Source organism: Carassius auratus, chromosome 3, assembly GCF_003368295.1.
Source record: "Carassius auratus strain Wakin chromosome 3, ASM336829v1, whole genome shotgun sequence".
Taxonomy (NCBI): domain Eukaryota; kingdom Metazoa; phylum Chordata; class Actinopteri; order Cypriniformes; family Cyprinidae; genus Carassius; species Carassius auratus.
Genome location: NC_039245.1, coordinates 23,305,298 through 23,329,020, shown reverse-complemented (window position 1 = coordinate 23,329,020; position 23,723 = coordinate 23,305,298). Strand labels below are relative to the sequence as shown.

Below are 23,723 nucleotides of genomic sequence, written 5' to 3'. Positions count from 1 at the left end.
CTCGCAATTATGTGAAAAAAAAGAAAGAATTGTGAAATAAAAAGTCACAATTACCTTTTTTATATAATATAATATAATATAATATAATATAATATAATATAATATAATATAATATAATATAATATAATATAATATAATATAATATAATATAGGCTAATGTAATATAATATAATATAATACAAATTGGAGACATTAAACTAGATCATAATGTGTGTCAGATCTATTCAATAATTTTGACAAACGTTTTATAGTTATTTATACATCCCTAAAACAAACACACACACAAAGGTATTCTGAGTTTGCACACTAGACCTGCGGTGGGTGTGTAGCTGTAAATGTGTCCCAGGTTTGTTACTGTACTGTGCAAAGCATCTGTTATTTCCACCAACATATCAATTCACTTTTCTTTAAACCACAATGTTTTTTTCTTCTTCTTTTTTTCATGTATTTCTGTTTGTGTTGCCTCCTACTGAGGTCTTTTGTATCGCAGCCGTTCACTATGTCTCATTTTGAAGGCTGTGCCCTCCTTAGGTCACACAGTCAGCTGCATGTATCATTAAAGCTGTCTTATTTCAGAAAAGTAACCAATGTATTACAAAGAAAGAAAGAAATGACAATAATTTTCACCTTACAAAGACTAACTGGCAATTTTATAATGGTTATTTTCAGAAACTTTTCTGAAACAGCCTAACCAGCTGAAAAATGTAACCTCCAGAGTGCACAGCCTTCAAAATGAAACACGTTTAATGTTGAAGTATTGTTGAGGACTGATTTTTCTCTATTTATGAAACCTGTTAACTGCATTCATCTGTTCTAACTCTGTAGCAGTTGATCCAAACACTGGAAACTATACTCAGAAGTATAATGTTTTGATATTTCTGATCATCAAGGAATCCTGAAAACAAATATATTAAGGTTTCCACAAAATTAAGCAGCACAATTGCTTTCTTGAGCAGCAAATCAATCTATCGGAATCATTTCTGAAGGATCATGTGACACTGAAGACTGGAGTAATGATGCTGAAAATACAGCTTTGCATCACAGGATAAGTTCATAAAAAAAAAAAAAAAACACACACACACATATATATACATATATATATATATATATATATACATACATACATACATAGACAAAAATAATTTAAAACTGAAATATTTCACAAAATTAATGCAGCCTTGGTGAGTCTAAGAGATTTAAAATCATTACATAAAAAAAAAAAAAAAAAAAAAAAAAAATCCTCCAAAACATTTGAACAAGTGTATGAAAAAAGTAATATGTATTTAACATAATATTTAGTAAAATAATACACTTTTACTTATGATTAAATAGCAACTTCACCGTGATTCTGTCCTGTAATTTTTTAAAATATAATTTAATGAAATGTAAATTAATGATATCACAATATGAATAAAAAAATAAAAAATGAATAAACTCAGAGCTGTTTTTTTTATAAATACAATTCACACTCAAGAAGATCAAATGACAGGAAGTTTACGGGGTTTGTGGAATTAAATCTTGCCATATTGCTCGACAACTACTTGATTCTGAGAGTGTTTTGTAGCATGATACTAAGTGATTGTACACTGGTGAAGTCTCTGTCTTTGTCAACAAATCTCCGAGTAATATCAAACTCTCTTCAAAAATACACACGACTTGAATTGTTATTCATGCTTGTAGCACAATTGGTGTGGACCAGACTGCATGTCGAAAATGTAACACTCAGGGTTAAGTGTTTGTCAAATTTGTCCTCCTAAGTATGAGTCTTGGCAAGCACGGTAATAATTTCTCACCCGGCGTGATCATGTGACAGATGACAGTGTCAGTCGGAGGGGTGCGGAGGCAACAGACTCTTCCACCAGCTTAAACCTACTTACAGCCATCGCCTCCGTTTAAAGCAGATAAATGTATAAATGCAGGGCTGTTATCAGTATAAAATGAAAACACAGATCTAGCATGGTAAAGATTTATTGTGCCTCAAAAAGACACAGAGCCACTTCTCTTTTCAAATCCCTCTTTCCATATATCCCCTCATCATCTCTCTACTAGTGCAGAGTCACTCCCAGTCTAATCCCTCTCCCATTCTACTCATCCCTCCCACATGCCTCCTCGGTTCCTTCTCTTTCTCTCCCTCTCTCTTTCTCTATTACAAGGCTGATGGATAGCTAGAAGAGGGAATCATTGATCTCGTCTCCGAGGAAGCAAATGCTGAGCACAGACAGGGACTGGAACTGCAGACGGGGTACACACACACACACACACACAACATTTATACACATTATTCAAACACAAACGCTAAACAGTCACTTAAGCACTCAACCGTATCAATAGACTCTGAAATACACAGTGCATGTGAAACAAAACAGTAACATGAACAGTCAGAGTTTTTTTTTTAACACCCTTTCGCTCCTACGCAGAGTTTATGTTGAAAAACCCCTCTGGAAACCATAGTGAGGACAAGACCAAAAATGTGCATCATGATGATAATCAGAAAGGTTTTAATTAAAACTTATTGTTAATGATAATACACACTTACTGTTCAAAGGTTTGGGATTATTCTGTTTTTTTTTTTTTTTATGTAATTGTCTTATGCTCACCAATTCTGCATAATACAAATGAAAACATCATTACAGTTAAATATAGTTTTTTCCTTCTGGATCATCGGAGGCAATTTGAACCTCAGTTGCCCTCAGTGAGAAAAGATGGATCTCAAAATCATAGTCATTGTTGGAAAGGGTTCAAATACGCAAAAGATACTGGAAAACCCAAGAATTTGTGGGACACGTAGGATTTTTCTGAAGAACAGCGGGCAGTTTAACTGTTCAGGACGAACAAGGGACTCGTGAACAACTATCACAAAAAATAAATAAATAAATAAATCTGCTGTGGATCATCCAAGTAACAAAACAGTATTAAGAACCTAGCATATGTAAACTTATGAATGTTGTCATTTTTATAAATTCAGCTATTATTTTCTCTTGTGGGCTATATAGCATGTAAATGTCTTAACATATTTTATGTGAAACATCTTATTCAGGTCAGTACTAAACAAAAAATAACCTGCATTTTATATGATGCCTGATATTTTGGTAAAATAATTCACATTTTGCAAATACTGCAAAGTATATGCAAATGTTTGACCACAACTGTACACATACTGACCCCAATGGTTTGTTGAATGGAAGTGTGAATATAGAATAGAATAGAATAGAAAAAAAAAATGCTTGAAAATTTGTCATCAACTTCGGCTGCCACAATTTAGAGGCAAAACTGACTCAATTAAATGAATATGAAAAACGATTGATTAAACTTAAGGGAATTGTGGTCTTCAAAAGACAAAAACTATGATTCAGATAGGAACTCTGTTCTGATACCTTTGTGACATGATCTTGAAAGCGTCTGGCAGGTAGCACTGTACGTTTTCCATCTGAAAGGGGTCGGCATCACAGATCTTGTCATCTGTGCGGCCGTAGTTGGCTGTCTCGATCATGATGACATCACTGCCAGGGCAGCGGAGCTCGATGGGGTAACCTTCGCATGCCAACTCCCTCCGCATCAGACCAAATGGCATTGCAGAGCGACTCAATGCTGCATCAAGAGAAAGATAAACACAGATTCAGCATGAACTGTTCACAACACTGTTCACGACTTCATTACGTCTATGACATAGAAGGTGGATAGAAAGTTGTGGTTTACAAAGAAAGAGAGGCAGAGCAAGACTACATAACAACCAATTATGAAAAACATTTGGGAAGTGATGAATCGAAAGTCAAATTTGACTTCATGTTAATTTTAAAATGAGCCAACCAATTGCGTGGATTATTGATGTAATTAGCAGGTCATGAAGAACCCTTCTAATTAAAAATAACTAACAGCATAGGGAGCTGTTTGTTACAGCAAAATGTTATGACCCACAGAAATCCTTTAAAGGGAAAAGAAAGAAATAATTAGATAAATCGGCAAGGGTTTTTCACAGTCAGTGATCATATGTTCAGCCTTCGTGGTCCTGAGCAGCAAACTATTTACCCTCTCGCTCAAACAAACTGTGAGAGTTACGTACACACTCTGTTAACATCCTCCCACTCCTTCACACAGCTTTCGGCCGGATGCCATCTACCACCCAAATACAAGGCTTGAGAATAGAAAATCATCTCCCATGTGTCCAAATCGCTTTGGGAGCCAATAACCAAACATCTGAACAGAACCAGCACCTAGAGGAGAGAACTGACCCTAGACCCACTACTGGCCCTATCTGCCCACACGTGGCGTCTGCCATTTACACTCAATTTAAGAGAGAGCGAGAGAGACATGTTAAGAGGGCTCTAGGGTGCCATAGGGTTAATCATTGTGCCTGGCTGAGAGGGTCCGAGAGTGGCATACTTTATCTGAACAAGAGCTTTCAAAGAGTTTGAAGATCCAGCCATGTAAAATGGCTGCCAACCGCCTCCACTCACAGAAGTCTAAACCCAGTCAGTGGAGCTCTCCATGGTGCTGACAAATAGAGAGAGGGGAACCTGTGGAGCTGTCCATTGTGCTGAGATATGAGTGGGTGGATCTGACCCACAGAGTTCCATGCAAAGGAAAAACTGATCAATGAAGTGCTATGTACTCCTGAAATTCATTCCTGCAATCAAATATAGGGAACTTTTTCACAACAAAGCCGACAATTCGAAAAACCTGCTTTAGTCAATGCATGCCTCTGTACATAAAAGTAATAGACAGACTCTGTTATATGGACAAATGGAACAAGTGCATCCATTCAGCTTCGGACACAAAATTGCCTTTTCTTTGCTCGAGACATGATGTAAAGTTCTCCGATTTTGAGTCAGCCCTTTTCACACTGAGGTCAATGTGAAAGTCAGACGTTGCTAAGAACAGGATTTAAAAGCATGCTCCTTTTGTCTGCCAATGTCAGCCATTCACCCCAGTGCACATGCTTGTGACTCTCTGATCTGGTTTCCTACTCAATGGTTCTGTAATCCTTGTCTTGTTCTCTTATAAACCCTGAGCACTTAGTTGCCGCCATGGAATGTGGACATATGTAACTGCATCATATATCACACAGTTGTGTAGCTGTCACACAGGCTCACTAAAGCAAGCAAGCAAGCATGGTGGACATCAGCGTGGGAATTGATGGTGTAATCTTGCCGTAAACATGTAGATTTGAGGGCTTAGACCTGCTCATCTGATTGGGAGATTTGCTGAGGTAAACGTGTTTCATGCAAGGCTGTTACACTGTGCATTCAAATAGACACATTCCCTTGTGCCCACATGACACACAAACACATATAAAGAGGCAAAGTGGGATTAGAGTGTGCCAGCATGGATTCTTGTTTCCACAGCATTCCAGTGGAACAAACACATAGCTCCATACTGCTGGTCACTGATTAAACCATTACTCTGCGCTCACCACTGCCTCGCCACAGGAGGCCAATCACACAGCCAACCAATCACCCACCCACATGTTCATGTAGCTTCAGCAAGCTGGTTCGTCCCATACTCCACGTTGCAATCCCACAAACTACTCCAAATACGTCTCTTTCCCTCTTATCTGCCCCTATCTCCAATTGTAACCACCCAGTTATCTACAAAACTTGACTACGGCTGCTGGCTAAATAGGCTCATTCCCTCATTTATGAGTGTTTTTTGCTCCTGCAGACATTATCTCCAATCGGAGGAAGAAACTGGACTGAGGGGAATAATCTTCGTAATCCGAATTAAAATGCTGGAACGTCTCAAGCTAAAAAAATGGAACCCATTTAATAGATAGGATAGCTGTATTTTCATTTTGTCTTTTTGATATAAGAAGGTCCACAGATGATTAGGAAAATGACCTTGGGTAAGTAAATATCTGGAAGGGAATTATCTGAAATCTTTGTTCAGGGTCAGTTCTTAGAAAGTGACTGACTCAAATTCATTCCAATTACACATTCCAGAGATGGCAGCCAGTGCACATGCACTAGAAGTACAGGTTACCAGAGTTTGAAACTCTCATTGGGTAATTCTGAGATCCCATCCCAAGGCAAGTGTATTTTTGAATCAAAGCATTATTCATTATCAGAGGGATTGACCTAATGTGTATTAAGACGTGCATGGCTACTTTATTTTAGTAGTTGACTAGTTGTCCAGGAAAAACAGTTGACTACTATCCAGTGAACCAGTGTTTACCTATTGTAAATGACACACCATGCTGTATCCAGGGTCTAGTAGCCAAATGTAAAGTGTTTCCCACACAGCTGAAGTGAAATTGAAGTTACTCACTGTTTGTCCCAACACTAATCAAACACTGATCCTCTTTCAAGTTCGCCATGCAGTTTGCTTAAAACATGATTTGTGAATTGCTAACTCTATTTTCTCCAAACAGATTTGGTCATAACAGGATGGCATTCGAAACAAATGAGAAGCAAATCAAGCGGGACACAGTTTGTGGATGGAGGAATTTTCCTCCTGCTGTTGCTAGTGCCACTGAACAAGCACATATAATCTGGGACTAGGTTGCACAAGTATGAGAGAGTTGTAGAACTAATTATCTACTCGGTACTCGGTATGTGCTTGTGGGACAAAATGGAGCAGGTACTCATAGTCTGATAAAAGATTTTATCAGATGGATCACTGGTCCTCTGGCTCTAAATCTCTGCAACCTCCTGCACAAACGATGACGTTCTCTGTATGAATTGGATGATCATTCAATTTGTTTATTCAGTGATATGTTATACACACCTGTTTTAAACAGTACTGACAGGCTCATATTTACAGATATTTTCATTTTGATTGTGCCATTTATCATTTATCTCAAAATGCTCAGATTGAAGAAATGGAAGCGGGAAATGGAAGCGAGGTAAGCCAAAGTCAAACTGGCATTGCCTCCATGAGCACTGTGCCTTATCAATGATAAAGAGTAAGTACAAGCTGCTATACAAACTTAATCTCATTTTTCACTAGTGTGAGCTATTTCCAGAGCAACAGTGTAGGGTGGCACAATGCTATATCACACATTTCTAAAGTCATATTATATTGTGTGGGTAGCTTAATAACTGAGCCAACTAAGGGATAAATAAAACGCACTCTCCTAAACAGTTTTATATTTCTTCAATTTCCGAATAATAGCACCAGCAGTTGTCTCCTTCTCACCAAGCTTCTTGCTGATGGTCTTGTAGCCCATCAAGCCTTGTGCAGATCTACAATCTTGTCTCTGACATCCTTTTCCAGCTCTTTGGTCTTGCCCGTGGTGGTGGGATAGGTTGGAATGGAAAAAAACAGGTTGTATGGATGAGCTGAGATTAGGAGTAACTTCTTAAAGTGGCAGAAGTAATCTTTGTTCCACATGGGCACATAACCAATCTGTGGGACCCAGAATTGTTGCTGGTTGGTAGTGGATCAAGGTAGTGTATTTAAAAATATATGCAATTACAGATTTGTAAAGATGATTTTTTTTATTTGATATATTTAAATTACTTTAATTGCAATATCAAAAAACACAATGCAATTAAAATTTCTCAAGCCCTTTACATGTGTTTTAATATGTTAGTTAACACATAAAAGTTAGCAGGACAAAATATTATTACAGCTTTGTGTAATCTGACTACTTTAAATGATGAGTAGCTTTTATAAAGGGCTACAGTTTCAAAAAAGCCTCCTCAACTTAGCCTGTACGCCATAGTTCTGACTTAATTACTGGAACACACCACACAATATAGAATTATCATTTCAACTTTCCACTCTTCATTTAAAATCCATCTACAGTATGCAATACCGAAATTCTGTGTGTAACCTTCTTCTTTCTATCAATAGGTAGAAATTATTCAAATTATCCAATTATCCAAATTATTTTTCCATTGCACTTTTCTTCTTGATTCCTCCCCTCATCCTCTGCCTTAAGTGAAGTGAAAGAATGAGGGGTGAGGAATGAAGGGGCAGCTAGTGTGGAGAAACTGCGGCTGGTGCTGCCATAATAAGAGCTGTATACTAATTCAGAACAGTGGAAAAGAGTGATTGGATTTGACTCATTATCCAAATGCAGTAATTAAAGCCTAGGGGAGGTTTATAGAGTGAAGTAGAGAGGTTGTGCCTTCAGCCTTGAACATGCACACACTGAAAAACACAGAAGACAAGGACACAGACCGTGGTAGACAGGACAGGCAAGACACAAATGGGGTGAGACAGTTGAAAAAGAAGGGTACACTGAATTCAGCAGGGGAAAAGATATGGAGACACTCGTATCTACTGTTGTAGATGGTAAAATACAGCATTGATTGACTCAGTAAAAGTCCACAGGGTTCCAACACTGTTCACAATTACTCAAGAGCCAATAGAAAATTAGGGGAAAAAGAGAATCACTATCAGATTGCATTTGTAGCTTGGTTGCAAAACACATAATAGTGTCTAAGATAAAGAAACAGAAAAAAGCTTATTTAAAATAAATGTACCAAGTTTTAAAGAAATATAGTGTGTTCATGTTGATTTAAAAAAAAAAAAATTAAAAAACAATCTATTTTTTATAAAATATTTGCTTTACACGGTGTAGTGAGCATACACATTTTAAACATTATTTTAAAAAATCTTTAAAATTAGAGGTATAAAATTAGACGACGACTACTACTACTACATGTATTAATTTATTTATTTATTACAATAATTAATAATTATTCAAAATAATGAAAAACAATAAATAAATAAAAATAGTGAATTCAATTATTCATTTATTTATTTGGATAAGGGCTGTTGATTTAACATGATAATTTGGTGCAATTAATTATATAAAAACTACTAAAGCACATGTACATTAAAATCATGATTTTGGAGGTAATTTTCTCAGTCAAAATCGATGTAAAATTAATTTGTAATTAATTATATGAATTAATTGGCACATTATGTAATTAAATAGTTTTACATTTTTATTGGTCTTAATTTTATTATGAAGGTGTTTTGTCATGATGTGAGAGAAGCTGCGGCCAAAAATCGCATACTGATTAAGTAGCTACTTGATTGTGACAAAAGTATGTCATAGTATGAATGCATGTTGTATGAATGAAATTCAGGTGTACTACATCTGTCATGTGACCTACAGTATCAGCTGCATCATTCACAAATCCTCTCCCATTGCCTCATGGGATAGTAAAAAGTGTCTTCTGGATACACTCTTCAGAATCTCTGCAGAAGTATAAGTCATTCGGGTAGGCCTACTTTTCATCTACTGTTTTATCAATACTATGAATTCAGACATACTGCTAGATTATACTTTTCTACTATATACTATAAAAAGTAGAAAAATCGGCATATTCATATTCTCTCTATTAAATAATTTCAATTAGCGCTCACCTACACATATCATACATTTGTCACATGTCACTTGACTTCTCTATGCTGTGCACCAAGAAAAGGAACAATTACTACTAAATAATTCATCTGGCGACAGACTGGTAAAGCTGTAAGAAAAAAAAAGTGTCAGTGGTTCAACGGATCACAAATCTCACGGTTTGGATCACATTACGGTATTTGACAACTGGATCGAATCATTTTTCGTATCAGCAAGAAAAATATTTAAATTGGACTTGCTTTCCATTTAAAGCGAAGTACTCCTTTGACACCACAGCAAATACTACTAGATTAACTAAGTTAGAACATGATTAAAGAGACAACAGAACAGCCAGTAAAAATAAGAACAAATACACAAATTACAAGCATAGATAAATACAACAGATTATCTTACAAATAAAATAAGGTTAGTATTATTCAAATAAAGAAATTTAGTAATTAGGAAAAATAAATGAGCATATTGTTCACTGTATGAATTAAAGACCGATTTATTTTTTTATTTTTTTATCACAGCTGTTTTGTTGTTTGATGATCATTAATGACAGCAGCAGTATTTATAGGCCACTGTCCCTTTAAGACCTGATGCACGGTATAATATCCGATATAATTATACACATCACATCCGATTTCTTTCTCAGCTGTTTTCATTCACTTGTGTCATAACTGACTCCATTAACCTGAATGATTTTTTATGTATGTCTGCTCAGAGGATGCAGCAGAGGATTCAGTTCGGTGTTCGTCTGAAATGTTTGTGCGTATTTCATGTATTTGTGGCTGTGCGCATAGAGAACAGCGCGCAAGTAACGAATCGAGTTCCCTTTTACCTTTTCTTTCTTGGATTGTTTTAAATTCGCTTGCTTGTGTAAAGACAAACTAATGATAAACTTATACTCTATTATGGTTACATTTTGCAATTAATCCGCGGATCACATGCGTGACGAACCGTGGGGCTTGGTCTGTACGGATCACGGATCAACCACAATCCATTTAACCACTAATCAGTTGAATTGAGCTTAAAATGCCTGATTATCAGAGCTGCCTATCAATTAAAGAAGCAATGATTGATTAAGCAATTAACAATTCTAATAGTGAGAGGCAGGTCTGTGAGGCAGGTTTTGAGGGATGAAGATACTGCGGACCAGTGAGTGTGGATGCCATCAGCTTCTTCTTCCTCTTTCAACCTATCTCCATGCACCACTTATTCGCTTTGTTGCTCATTAGCACACAGCTCAAGCTTTGGAAACCAGCACCACTAGAGCCGGCATGACTCTCACGCCAGCACTACACTGATGTGTACGGTTCAAAGAGGGGCCCACGTGTCAGCGGGTTTTGACTCTTGAAAATGTATTTCACATGACCAAATAATTCTAATTAGTCTAATTCTTGCAACTCTGTTTAAATGGCAGAATAAAATGTTTTTATACAATATTCCTTCCAGTTGAGCATTCAGTAAAAAACTACTCCAAGATTGCAGCATACTGTATATAGCAGTCATTTTGGTATTTAATATTAGGGCTGTCCATTACAAGTTTTAATCAAATTACTTGCATGATATGCTGATTAATAAATCTAAAATATGCAATCAATAACATGTACAAATGAATATAATTGTAATTGTAATTGAATGAATATAATTGAACACAAGCCTCTGTTCTACAGTCCAGAACAAATACATTTAATTTAGTTTATCATTCTAAATTGAGTTTGACTCCAGACCTCACCGCATAATCACACAGCATGTCTTTTTCTTTGACGCACATTTATTAAAGGAACACTCCACTTTTTTTTGAAAATAGGCTCATTGTCCTACTCCCCTAGAGTTAAACAGTTGAGTTTTAGCGTTTCGAATCCATTCAGACGATCTCCGGGTCTGGCAGTAGCACTTTTAGCTTAGCTTAGCATAGATCATTGAATCTGATTAGAACGTTAGCATCTTGCTCAAAATGACCAAAGAGTTTTGATATTTTTCCTATTTAAAAATTGACTACATCGTGTACTAAGAACGACAGAAAATTGAAGTTGCAATTCTCTAGGCTGATATGACTAAAAACTATAAATTATAAAACTATAAAAACTAGCTGAACAGTTCTACGTTCAAATACACGCAATAGGCTTAAGCTTGCTGCAAAGCACCAGCAAAAGTAATTACCATAAATGTGACATGGAGAAATAGTAAGGAGATATTTGAATTATTTACTAATAAACTACTGTTTTCTGAGTCAGTGTCGCTAGAAATGAAGTTGCCAATCCTGACCCGCCATCTCCTAATCAGATTTTCAATTTGTTTTATTTTTTTAAGTAGTCATTTAAAGCTTTATATATATATATATATATATATATATATATATATATATATATATATATATATATATATATATATATATACACACACACATATATATATATATATACATATATATATATATATATACACATATATATATATATATATATATATATATATATATATATATATATATATATATACACACATATATATATATATATATATATATATATATATCACTGATTCTTGAGAGTTGGGACAAAACATGTCCCATATAGAAAAGTCTAATTTATAGCAAAAATTTAAAAAATCATCATGATTGACATAATTACAAAGTTAAATCTAAAGGAATTGTATATACCCATGTAATTTTTAGAATAAACTTTTTTTATCTTTTTGGGTTTTTTTTTTTTAATGTGTGGTCTGTGGTTAGAAGGTCCATGTTATTGCACTTGTCCTCAGCAAGCGGTCACAATATTAATCATACCAAAAAACTTTAAAAAAGCTCTAAAATTGTGAAAACATATATAGCCAATAAAAAATAAGAGGTATAAATATAAAAAACAATGCATGAAGTGAACATCAAACTATATTTTCCATAAAAATCTACCTATTAAAGTTGTGTCCTCAGTTTCTGTCAACTCCGTCAGATTTTTTTAATAAAGCTATTTAAATCAGGAAATTCAGGTCAGCTATATCCCTGAGGACCCCTTTTCATCTCCCTGCCTGTGGTGAATGCAGCACTACCACACATGCTCTGGTATGTTTACATTTTTTTAATATATTAGACAAACAATGTCAATATTCCTATGGTCACAGCTGCACCATGTCAACACCATCTTTCTGTTAAGATACTTTTTATAAACCACAGTGGATTGAATTTAAGTATTTTAGTGAGGTTATTGGGACAGCTAGCAACTGAGGAAAAACTACCTAGCTGTAGTGTACAATACATGTTTTGGAGGGAAAATACATGCCCTTATGTCAACTCCGTCAGACGTCAACTCCGTCAGGTTCTATGTCTGACGGAGTTGACCTGTAAGCTGATGGAGTTGACAAATCCACCAATAACCTCTCAATGTGCGATTATAATATTGTTTGTAAATATAGTATAAGATTAAACTATTATTTCAGGGTTTTATTTACACTTAAATGCACATTTAGCTTGCATTACATTATTTAACCATACGCATCTGACTTGTAAAGAATGGGCAGGCAGTGGTCTGCTTGTTATTGTGTAACATGTTATTTATATATATATATATATATATATATATATATATATATATATATATATATATATATATATATATATATATATATATATATATACTTACATACTTTACATATATACTGTATGTGTGTGTATATATAGACACAGAGATAGAGGAATGAGAAGCCAGTGTGTAGATTTTATATGAAAACTACATACTGCACCTTGAGGATTTTACATCCATCCACTATTCAAGAAATCTGATTCTATACTCTTATTCAAGTAAATTTTTCTTTATTTCAATTTGTATTTTAGGAAAGCATGGCTAGACAGAAATTGTCAGTTGAGGATCAAAGGAGAAGAAATAGAGAGTACCAACGAAAGAGAAGAGAAAAATTAAACAGTGACCAAGAGAGCAAGCATGCTCTGCAAGAGAAGGAAAGACAAAGGTGGAAGAAGAGAGTTAAAGACAAAAAAGTAATACAAATAGACGAGATGGGAGACAGGGCAAAGAGGAATCAGAGAAAGTATTGGAGAGAGGCACAGAAAAGGTCTAATTTATAATAGTTGGAAATGGTGTATGTGCAATATCTTAATTATAGTTTGCTTTACAGTACTTTAAAAACAATGAGTAGTTTTAGTATAGTATTTGAAAAGCACATCTGTTCATTAATCAGCAATGCACACATATTTTTGTCAACACCATCAGTTTTTCGTCAACACCGTCAGATCTTCATCAACAGCGTTGGATGTATTTTTTTGTTAATCTTTTGGGGAAAAAATATTCTTCCTTCAGTTTATGTTGTTTTTGTAATAAAGGACCATCTGATCTACATTCTCTTATGTTTTATTTATTCTTTATTTATTTAAGGAAATATTAAAGTTAAAATCAATGTTTGAAAATGCTAATATTTAGAAATCTGAGTTTTCAGAATAGTGTGGAATCACAACCTAAGTGTATATATTGTATTTTTTTACATATCAGAGTAACTAAACACTATTACAATATACTTCAGAATTTTAGTTTCTTGTTGGATTGAAAGAATTAAAATTTTATACTTTTTAGTGTGTCTGATGGAGTTGACACTAAACAAGTTCTGAATGAAAACATGTTGATTTGTTGAAAATGTGTTTTTATTTAGAACCTGTTCCTTTACATGGTTAAATAGCTAGGACCTTTCTCTGCAGAAACATATAACTTTAATTGATATAGTGTGTATTTTAAAAAAAAGTTTTTTAAAACCTGTTTTGTCCCGACTCTCAAGAATCAGTGATATATATATATATATATACATATATATATATCATATCTGTGAGGCATGTATTCACTGAGTTTTGATTAAGTTTAGTATCATGCGTACCATGTTTGTTTTTGTTTTTATTTTATAAAAGCACAATGTTTTGTTGATATTGTGAGTGCACACAAATAAAAGTAGACCCTTTGCAGTTACGAATGATGTATTACTCTTACCTTTATGAGCAAAAATGATGGCGTATCCACTGAAAAAAAATCCTATTCTAAACTGTTGTTAAACTATTGACCGGTCTAACCGTCTCCACACAAACTACTGGATATAGGGCACATTTAGCTGGGTCTAATGTTTAAACATTGTTATACGCTTGAACTGTTTTATATCTATAGATTTTATTTTAGGCAAGTCGAGATGATTTGAGGCGGCTAAATTGATTAATCATAGGCTCACTGTCTGCCGCTGGCTGCTTGGTCATTACTTAAAAAAATAAAATAAAACTTATACTTAAACAAAAAAAATGCTCCAAATGTTTTTCTAAATTAACTTAATAAAAGAAAAAAAAAAAAAAAAATATAATTACTAAGCTGTTCAGGGACTGTTTGGCTGCTTTTCAAAAGTGTTTCAGAAGTGTTATATAATTTTTAAGTGAACTTAAACCACCACAATTTAATAATAACATACTGGCATGAAGAGCATGTTGGTTGATCTCCTTTTGATATTAAGAACTTGTCTGAGATTCTGAAATTCCTATTCAGCATTGTGCATATATGATCTGATCCCAGCAATTATTGAAAATAAAAATGTGACTTTAACCTACAGTAGAGTTAATTAATTTCATTCAGATTGTTGTTCATATACTGAACCCATTCCTTTTATCATTTGGTGATGATGTGAAATACTATGGTAAGTGTCCATATGTGTCCATATGTCCATATACAAATGTTTTTGTCATGAATAAAACATGTTGTCAAATTATGTTTGAAATAGGCCTGAAATGATTAGCAGACATTCTAAAAAATATAAATAAAAAAATGTCTACAAATATCTTTGTTCTTGAATAGTTGTTTGATCTCATATGACCTAATGTAATGGCCTGCAATAACCCGGTTTGACCAGCAAAACTATAATACAGCCCTCACACATGCAAACCAAAAGAAGAAAACATGCTTATGAGAAGTGCAAATTAAGCAAAATCAGTAGAGACTGTACTGTACTGTCATTTCTTAAGGCCTTGAAATACTCAGGGCAAAGTTAGATTTTTTTTGTTCTTCAGTTAGGGGTAAAAACAAGTTTGATATAAGCAAGCAGTGCTTTACGGTTGGTGAACATCTCAACAATGCTGAGATCAGCATTTAGATGAATATGTAAATATGTCCTGCATGTTTTCCTCTCAATAACAAAATAAGCACACAACAAAAAATGACTAAGAAAACAGCAGTTTTTCAATAACACAGCAGCTGAATAATAATGTATTTAATGAAGTTTTTGCTAGTACTTATTTGTATTTAAATGTCGGAAACATAAAATGAACTATATGCAGTGAAAAACACTACAATTTTGATATGTGATAAGCTTTGATTGAGTGTCTCTGTCTCTGCGCCAGTCAAAGTATGAAAGCAGATTAGAATTTTGAAGTTGATCGCGTTCTATACATCAAATGTTCAAAGATTTAAAATATTTTTTAAAGAGGAAAAGCAAGAAAGCAACTACATGAGAAACTACCTGGCAACCATCCCCGCATCTTGGAAGTGAGTTTTGCAGAGAAAAGCACTACTCACTATTTCTTCAGAAAACGTAAAAAACGAGTTTCCTGTCTATAAATTGGCAAATGCTCAAGCACATAGTGAAATAGTGAAACTGAGAGACAGAAGCTAAGAAAACAGACTTAAAAACAAAAACACCTTTACCGTTAGTGGAAAAGGCTGAAGGTCACTTTGTATATCTCTTCCCAAAGTGTCGCCTGTCTCTCTTTCTACAGCCTGTCCCCAGCTCTCTGGCTATCTCAACCACCCGCACCGAACCCAATTACAGCCCAGCACCGCATCCCACGTCTCACTCGCACACACACACCCATGTGTCCACATCACACCACACGCCTCTCCCGGTGCAACACATCACACCCCACACTCAGTGTCTCCACACCCTCCACCAGCCTCATTGCCGGGCCAAGAGAGAATGATGACTGGAACCACTTGGATTAAGATTAGGACTCGGTCAGAGTGAGAGACTTATGAGCACTGACCGGCGACACAGAGTGCCATGCACTTCCTGTTGAGGACAGGATGTGACTTTTGGAACGTGACTGACCCATCTCACTTACCTTGTGTTGAAACACATTTACCACAAACCTCGTCTCACCTTGAGACTTCCTGAGACCAGTGTGTCAGTGTTTTATCCACTCTCTCTAACCCTGTATTGTTAATTATAGCCAGGGAGAGAGAGAGAAATTCAGGGCATGCTACAGTCTCAGAGTCCTGTGATTTCATTTGCGTAGGGGTAATAAAACTACTTCATAGGGCAAAGGATGAAACCATAATGCCACCAGAGACTTTGGTTAGTCCGGCCTGTCACAAGCTAATGGCAGCCGCATTATTACAGATATAAATGGAAACTCAATACTGCTTTCCCTAATCAAAAAGAGGAGAGGGAGGAAGCAAGTAGGCCAAGAGGGGAGAGTGGAGTGCGTAAGTCAAGGAGAAAAAAAGTAAGACAGTTTCGATGGATTTGTCAGAACCTTGTCCTTAAATTGAGTGGTTTCTCCACTCTTTAAACCTGATAGCAGAAGCACAATAGCTTAAAGTCTATTTAAGGTTTCTGTTTTCATCTAGATGTCATCGTTTTTAGAGGGAAATCTGCAAGACAATTCTAAAATGTTCTCTGTATATTGTGTGAATGTCAATTCAGTTTGAGCAGTGGCTTTTAAAACTGTCTAAATTCTTGCCCTCATTTCTTTGGGGAATAATCACAATCTTCATGTAAAACCAAACTGAAGCCTTTGGCAAAGATTTGCATCAACATTCGATATACCAAATAAATGCACAGTCAGCATCAGTAAGCAGTAATTTTATTGTGGTTAGGGCCCAGACACCATTATTCCTAATTTATTTAAAGTTTCCAAAAATGAGGGAGTTACAAAGATAAATTTGGTAGCATCTGCTAGCCATGTGATCAACCCACTTTATACAATATCTTTTATAGGTTTTATAGGCCACGGATATGACTTGAGTCATCTTATGAGAGTAAATATCTCCCTCAAAAGGTGTATTCACTTCCTAAGGGATAAAAACAGTTCTAACACCTGCACCCAATGAAGTATGTATTGAAGTATAATTTAGAGCACTAGATAATCGGACCTTCACAAACAACACTGGTGTGGTACCTGGGCTCACAAAAGAGTCTCTTGTTTACACCTGTCTCAAAAAGCCATGCTTGAGGTGACAGATATTCCTGTTTTTATGTCCCCTTATTTGGACGCATTTATGTCTTTGCTTTTTTATATCCTACCCCCACATCAGTCTCTCTGTCTGTCTGCCCTTGTATACTGTTGATAATTATTAAATGGTGGTAGAAAAGAAAAAAACACACGCATACTCTCAGTGACACAAGCACATGTGTAAATGCAACATCAGTACATACCAGAACAAAGTGATGACACTCACACACTGGTGTGAAAACCAGACATCTCCATTATGCCCATCCCATAGCACACATGCACACAAACACACATTACGAATAAAGGAAAATGTGCAGACCAGACCAGACAGCAGATAATGCAGGGCTTCAGACGCTGCCTGTGTCTCTCATCAGTCGACACACACAGACAGGAGAGAGAAGCATCTTCAAAGGCCCATTTGAAAGAACACACCACCGCCACTCTCACCCGCTCCCTCTCCTCCCACACTCCCAATATATATATTCAAAGGCCATCCATTAACCTTTCACTCACACAGACCTGTCTGTGATCTACTGCTCTCAGCTCATGCTTTGAAGAACATGGCACTCTTCCACCAACAGCCACGTGGAGAGGAGAGGAGAGGAGAGGAGAGGAGAGGAGAGGAGAGGAGAGGAGAGGAGAGGAGAGGAGAGGAGAGGAGAGGAGAGGAGAGGAGAGGAGAGGAGAGGAGAGGAGAGGAGACAAATAAGAACTAGGAGAGGAGAAGAAAGATGAGACACAATGAGAAGAAACAATACCAAATAATTAAAAATGAGAAGAGTGAAACCATAACAAGAAAACAAGATGACATGAGATGACATATACATTGGAAAAGGAAACAAAACAAAAAGAGGACTGACAACACTAGACAAGATAAGAGAAACAAAAAACATGTATTTACTGTGTATATGCTAAAGAGAGACCCAAGAGTGGTGTGAATCATAGAAACGCAGCACACGAAAAATCAACATCACAGTTTCTTTTTAAGCATCACAGATTGAGAAAACAGTAAGATTCCCCTTCCAACTGCATTCATGCTCTGATTAAGCAGAATAGCTGCTGCTTTATTTATGTATTAAAATCAGCCAATACATGTATGAATTCAATCCTCGCTGCTTCAAAAGCCCATGAATGCTGCATCCATGCAGCCCAAACAAATTCCTCTCTCATTAAACATTCAGGCAGGAAAGAGCTTGGAGAAAAATACGGCAAAACAGCTGGTCCTCTAGAGCTGAATGAGAACTCGAGAAGAGGAGGAAAAAGAGAGAAAAAAATGTGTGTTCACACACTGCAGGACCGCAGGTCTTTCCACAAGAGCAACCATGAAGTGAGGACTTAAGTGTGTGTAAGATGAGGACAGATTGGAGCAGTCAGAGGGCCCTCTGCTGCAATCACACACACACAGATAAATAAACACATAAGCACTAAATGAAACTGCTATGTCAAGACTCCATCACGCACCCTTGAGTGGTCTGTATGCCACCCCATTAAAGAGCAGTAATGTTGTTTCACAGCATATCTGCACATTTACAAGCAGCGCAGGAAGCAGATATTTTGCCTGTTTGTTTACAATGGGTGTGTGTCTGCATCTGTGCCTTGAGAGTCTGGAGGCAGAATCTGAGACACGCTCCAGACGAGACATAACACAACTATTGAATACACTCTGAATAAAGTTCTGTACAGCAACGTGACAGTGAACAGCACTAACTAAGCTGAATTAGGTTATTTAAAGATGGACTGTGTAGTCTCCAACTGGAATTGCAGGAATAATAATTGTTTCCAACCAGGTTTCTCAAACACTCTGGCATCTAACAATGTTCAGAACAAGGAAGTGTATTATAACTGAAGAAAGCTATCCATTAGCATTCCCATTCATCTCAATGGACAGCTGTTTGGGTGCTGCAGGACCATATTATTTTGAAATCTGCCATCTTTGCTCAGGGGTGTTCAGTTCTGCAGCCCATTACATTAGCCAGGCATAAAAGCAATGTCACTAAAACAATGGGAGTTTAAATTTCAAAGCATTCCAGTCATTCTGCATTCTACATCTTGCGTTTCAACCAATGCCAAATGAAAACAACAAACACACTCACAACAATGCATGATTATTCTACTTTTGGCAAATTGGTGGCAATATATATCTATATATATATAATTTCATTCATACGTTTTTGTTATGTTATGATCTGTTTATGCACCAGGGTTAGGTTTAGTGGTGGACCTTGATGCACCTTTTTTTCCCCTAAAAACAACATTTTTTTTATTTTTATAAATCAAATTAAAAAATTTTTACTTCCGAACTGTACATTTTCTCATGAGATCGGTTCAAAATAACTGGTGACACATCACTTTAGTGTCATCTTGGAGAAGATGTTAAAGGTACAGGTTGTAGGACCTGCCACTAGAGGGCGCACTACCAAAACAATAACAATCATGTGGTTTGATGACGCTAAGGAGCGTGGAATGATGGAATTTGTTGTCTTCTACCCAACCGCTGACAGCCATCAATCAGACGGAAAGATAAATCATGGATTTAAGGCGAGTTCAACGATTTGCGCAAGTAGATTAAATACAAAGTCAATACAAAGACGTGATCAGACTATGGATCAGACGTGTCCTCGCGCGGGTCTAGAGACGCGATGCCCCAAGTTTGGCGTGTATGCCCCATAATATTACTCTTGTTATAATAAATAAGTTTTATGTAAAGATACGAATCAAAACAACTCACCTGTCGAGTAAAACACAAGCGAGATCGGCATCTCTTTTTAGTTGAAGTTTGTCGCGAAGCTACTTCCGCATTTGTCCACAACACTGTTGTCATGTGGTTTCTACGTCAGTAAAGGCTGTAACAAAGGGTAACTAACGTCATTGACAGATGACTGCACTGCCCCCTGTCACTGTTTAGAATGGGAATTTTCTCATGATTTAAAAAGAAGTAGAAAACATTAGAGATATTGTTAGTAATCAGCTGGACAAAATATATAAAACTAGCCTAGTGGTTTTTGGATATTTACTGCATATTATCTTACAAATTGTACCCTTAAATGATGCTTTGGAGTTTAGTAACATTTTATCTTGAGGATAAATAAATAAAGACATACATACTGGTAAAACATACTATGGGTCACTATGGATAGTACCCCCATAAGTTACAAAAGCTTGTAACTTATTTACCCCTAATTGGCATGTATTGATACATTAAAAGTACAAATTACTAACTTTTGAAAGGGCACTTTCAGTTGCAGTTTTGTGTCTTTTTTCTGAGAATGCAAAATAGATATTTGTGATTTCATATGAAGCTTGCACACATTTTACTATTTTTCCCCCCAGAATACACAGCTACTTCCAAATGGTCATCAATAGAGAAATACTAGGCCAGAATAAATATAATAAAGGCCAAAATACCAGAATGCACTGGTACTGTATGCCATGCCAACAAACCAAACCTTGACAGCCTTTCTTTGAAGAGGTAGTTCAATCCTAAATTCACGCTGTTGGACGAACCAGTTGATTTGTCTGATCTGTACAGAGTGATGTTTAAAAATGTCAGTGTTTTAGGAAGTAAATCTAGCTTTATTACAGTTGCCTCTGTACGTTAAACTGGATTTCTTCCATTTTTACATCGAACATGACACAGCAACAAGTACTTATCTGAGAAATAATTCTTTTGGACTGTGGTGTTAGAGTACCAAGTCTAATTTATGTTTCTTGAGTGAACAGTGGACAAGCTACAGAGAGTGATACTTGAACACTACTGCCAAATCAATAAATCCACTGTGACATCTATTATAGGCAGCCAGACAAAAGATACTAGGCAAAAGTTTCTGTCAGGGCTGTAGTGTAGTGTAGTCTGACAAACTGAGCTGTGGTTCACATGCAGGGATACAAATTCAAATCTGGCTTGCAACATGATTTCCCAACATGCTGCTATACATTGTGCTTTGCAATATCCATCAAATCAATTACTAAGGGATTTTCTGAGTTTTAGGCTACTTTTTTTTTCTGTTGAACATCAGATTACAGATGTAAAATGGGTTGCAACCAAACTTTCTGTCGACTTCAAACTGATTACACTGTTCAAAGGTAAAATGAAAATCCTTCCACTAAGCGAACCAATTAAACGACACGACAATCATCGGCAGTGCTGCTTACCCTACGACATTTCTAAGCGGCATGAAACCATCCATGTTCTCGGCATCAACGGTGAGTGATGTTTGACATTAATTTGTGTCACTCAACATCTCAAGGTCTCACTCAATAGAAAAGCCATAAATTAAACCTTTGAGGGAGAATATTTGACAAATGAATGAGCATTAGAGTGAAGAGTGACTGATTTCACTGCAATTCAGGAGTGTGAGATCAATGTGCGAGCGTCAGACTGAGAAGTGATTTTTTTTGCGAGTTGTGAGAGCGTTACATGGAGGCGCCAGAGTATTAGACTGAGTAAAAGTATGAGACACGCTGGAGAATGTTTGAGCGAGCTGTTAAGTGTACCAGACAATGTTGTACAAAAGAAGAAATTAGAGTCTGAAAATAAAAAGAAATAAAAAAAGAAGAATTAAGGGGATCGGAATATGAGAGTTTTGCCATATACGCACACACACAGATGCACACTCAATGTTTAAAAAGTGTAGATCTATAAGCATGCCTATGCTTATTAGTTTTGACTTATAAACTTTGGAATTTGGAATATATAAAAATGTATTTGGTTTAGATTTCAATCTAATTTGTCACAATTCCCTAAGATAAAACCTGAAACGGTCAAACAAAGTGACATATCATATATTAAGGAAGCACTAATTTCCATGCATCATCAGTCTATCAAATCAAGCTTTTAAATGTAGGGCGATTTCAGAGAGGCTAGCAATAGCAGGCTAGCTTTGAAAGCAAGATCCAAGCCTCCCTGCAAATCACTCTCCAAAACCAAGCCTCCCCCAAAACACATGAACATGCACAGCAGACCAGAGGCTAACCAGCAACACGATAAGAGACAGCGTTGGTGGACGGTTGAATGCAATGCTGTCAGACTACCTCACGTCTTATTCACTGGTGAGAAAACATTACAGTACAAAGCACATAATATTACAATAATAACACCTTCCATTCACAAGACAAATATCTCTACAAATGAGATAAAATATCACAAAGAACATTTGATAAGTGAGCCAAAAATACTACAAATTTGTTAGTATACTTTAAGGATATTTCATCTATATTTATTATATCACTTAGTTTTAGCTTTGGTTTGGTTGAAAATTTCCGAAGCAAAAAATAATGACTATCATAAATTTTTACCATGATCTACAGAAGACACCCACTAAAATGTCATTTAGAGTTTATATACCAAAAAAAAAAAAAAAAAAAAAATTCATTAGATGACACTAAGGGCCCTATTTTAACGATCTGAAACGATTGACACAAAGTGTCAAAGCGCGAAGCGCAAGTAACTTTGTGGGCGGGTCTCGGCGCTGTTGCTATTTTCCCGGCGGGATAAATGGCTCTTGCGCCCGGCGCAAATCTAAAATGGGTTGGTCTGAAGTAGCTTCATTACTCATAGGTGTGGTTTGGGCGTTACGTGAAATAAACCAATCAGAACTTCATCCAACATTCCCTTTAAAAGCAGGTGCGCAAGTTCCATTATGGATTGCTATTATTATGGCGTATTTACCAGGCGCACGCCAGGAGTGGTTCACAGCCGAGGGGACTGATGTTCTTGTAAGAGCAGTGAAAGACAGAGAAGTTGTGTTGTATGGGGATGGGAGAAACCCACCCAAAATAGCGTCGGTTAAACAGGCGTGGGAGGAAATAGCCACAATTTGTCAGATGTCCTTATATACACATATGTCTTGCCACTATTTGGCCAACAGGTCTGATCCTTAATTACTACAATTAGCCTGAATAATTTGTAAGCTAGATTTATGCCTATATTTTCCTCATCTTGGTGGCACACCACAATGATTTCCGTCATCTCACGTGTTAATATTGTTTAGTGTAACAATTTATGAATTGCAAAAATAACTGTTGCATCTGTGTAGATTACATGAGCAAAGTGTATGCGCGTTGAGCACGCTATACATTATGGTCAAGCATGCGCCCTTAAAATAGCATAATGAACAACGCGTAACGCGCCACTGACTTTAGACTAGGTTTTTTCTGGTCAGTGGCGCAATTGTTTAATGGAACAGCAAAATAGCACCAGGGATCGTTTGCGCCAGAACACGC

The 23,723-nt window shown here is 36.3% G+C and overlaps 1 protein-coding gene across 2 annotated transcripts in view; it reads right to left on the bottom strand.

Moving 5' to 3' along the window:
- adgrl1a (adhesion G protein-coupled receptor L1a) overlaps positions 1 to 23,723 on the bottom strand; it is a 149,076-nt gene that overhangs the window by 64,958 nt on the left and 60,395 nt on the right. For both annotated transcript variants that reach the window (XM_026215329.1, XM_026215336.1), the window contains exon 3: positions 3,375 to 3,588. In XM_026215329.1, the coding sequence (XP_026071114.1) occupies positions 3,375 to 3,588 (214 nt within the window). The remainder of the gene's footprint in view (positions 1 to 3,374; positions 3,589 to 23,723) is intronic.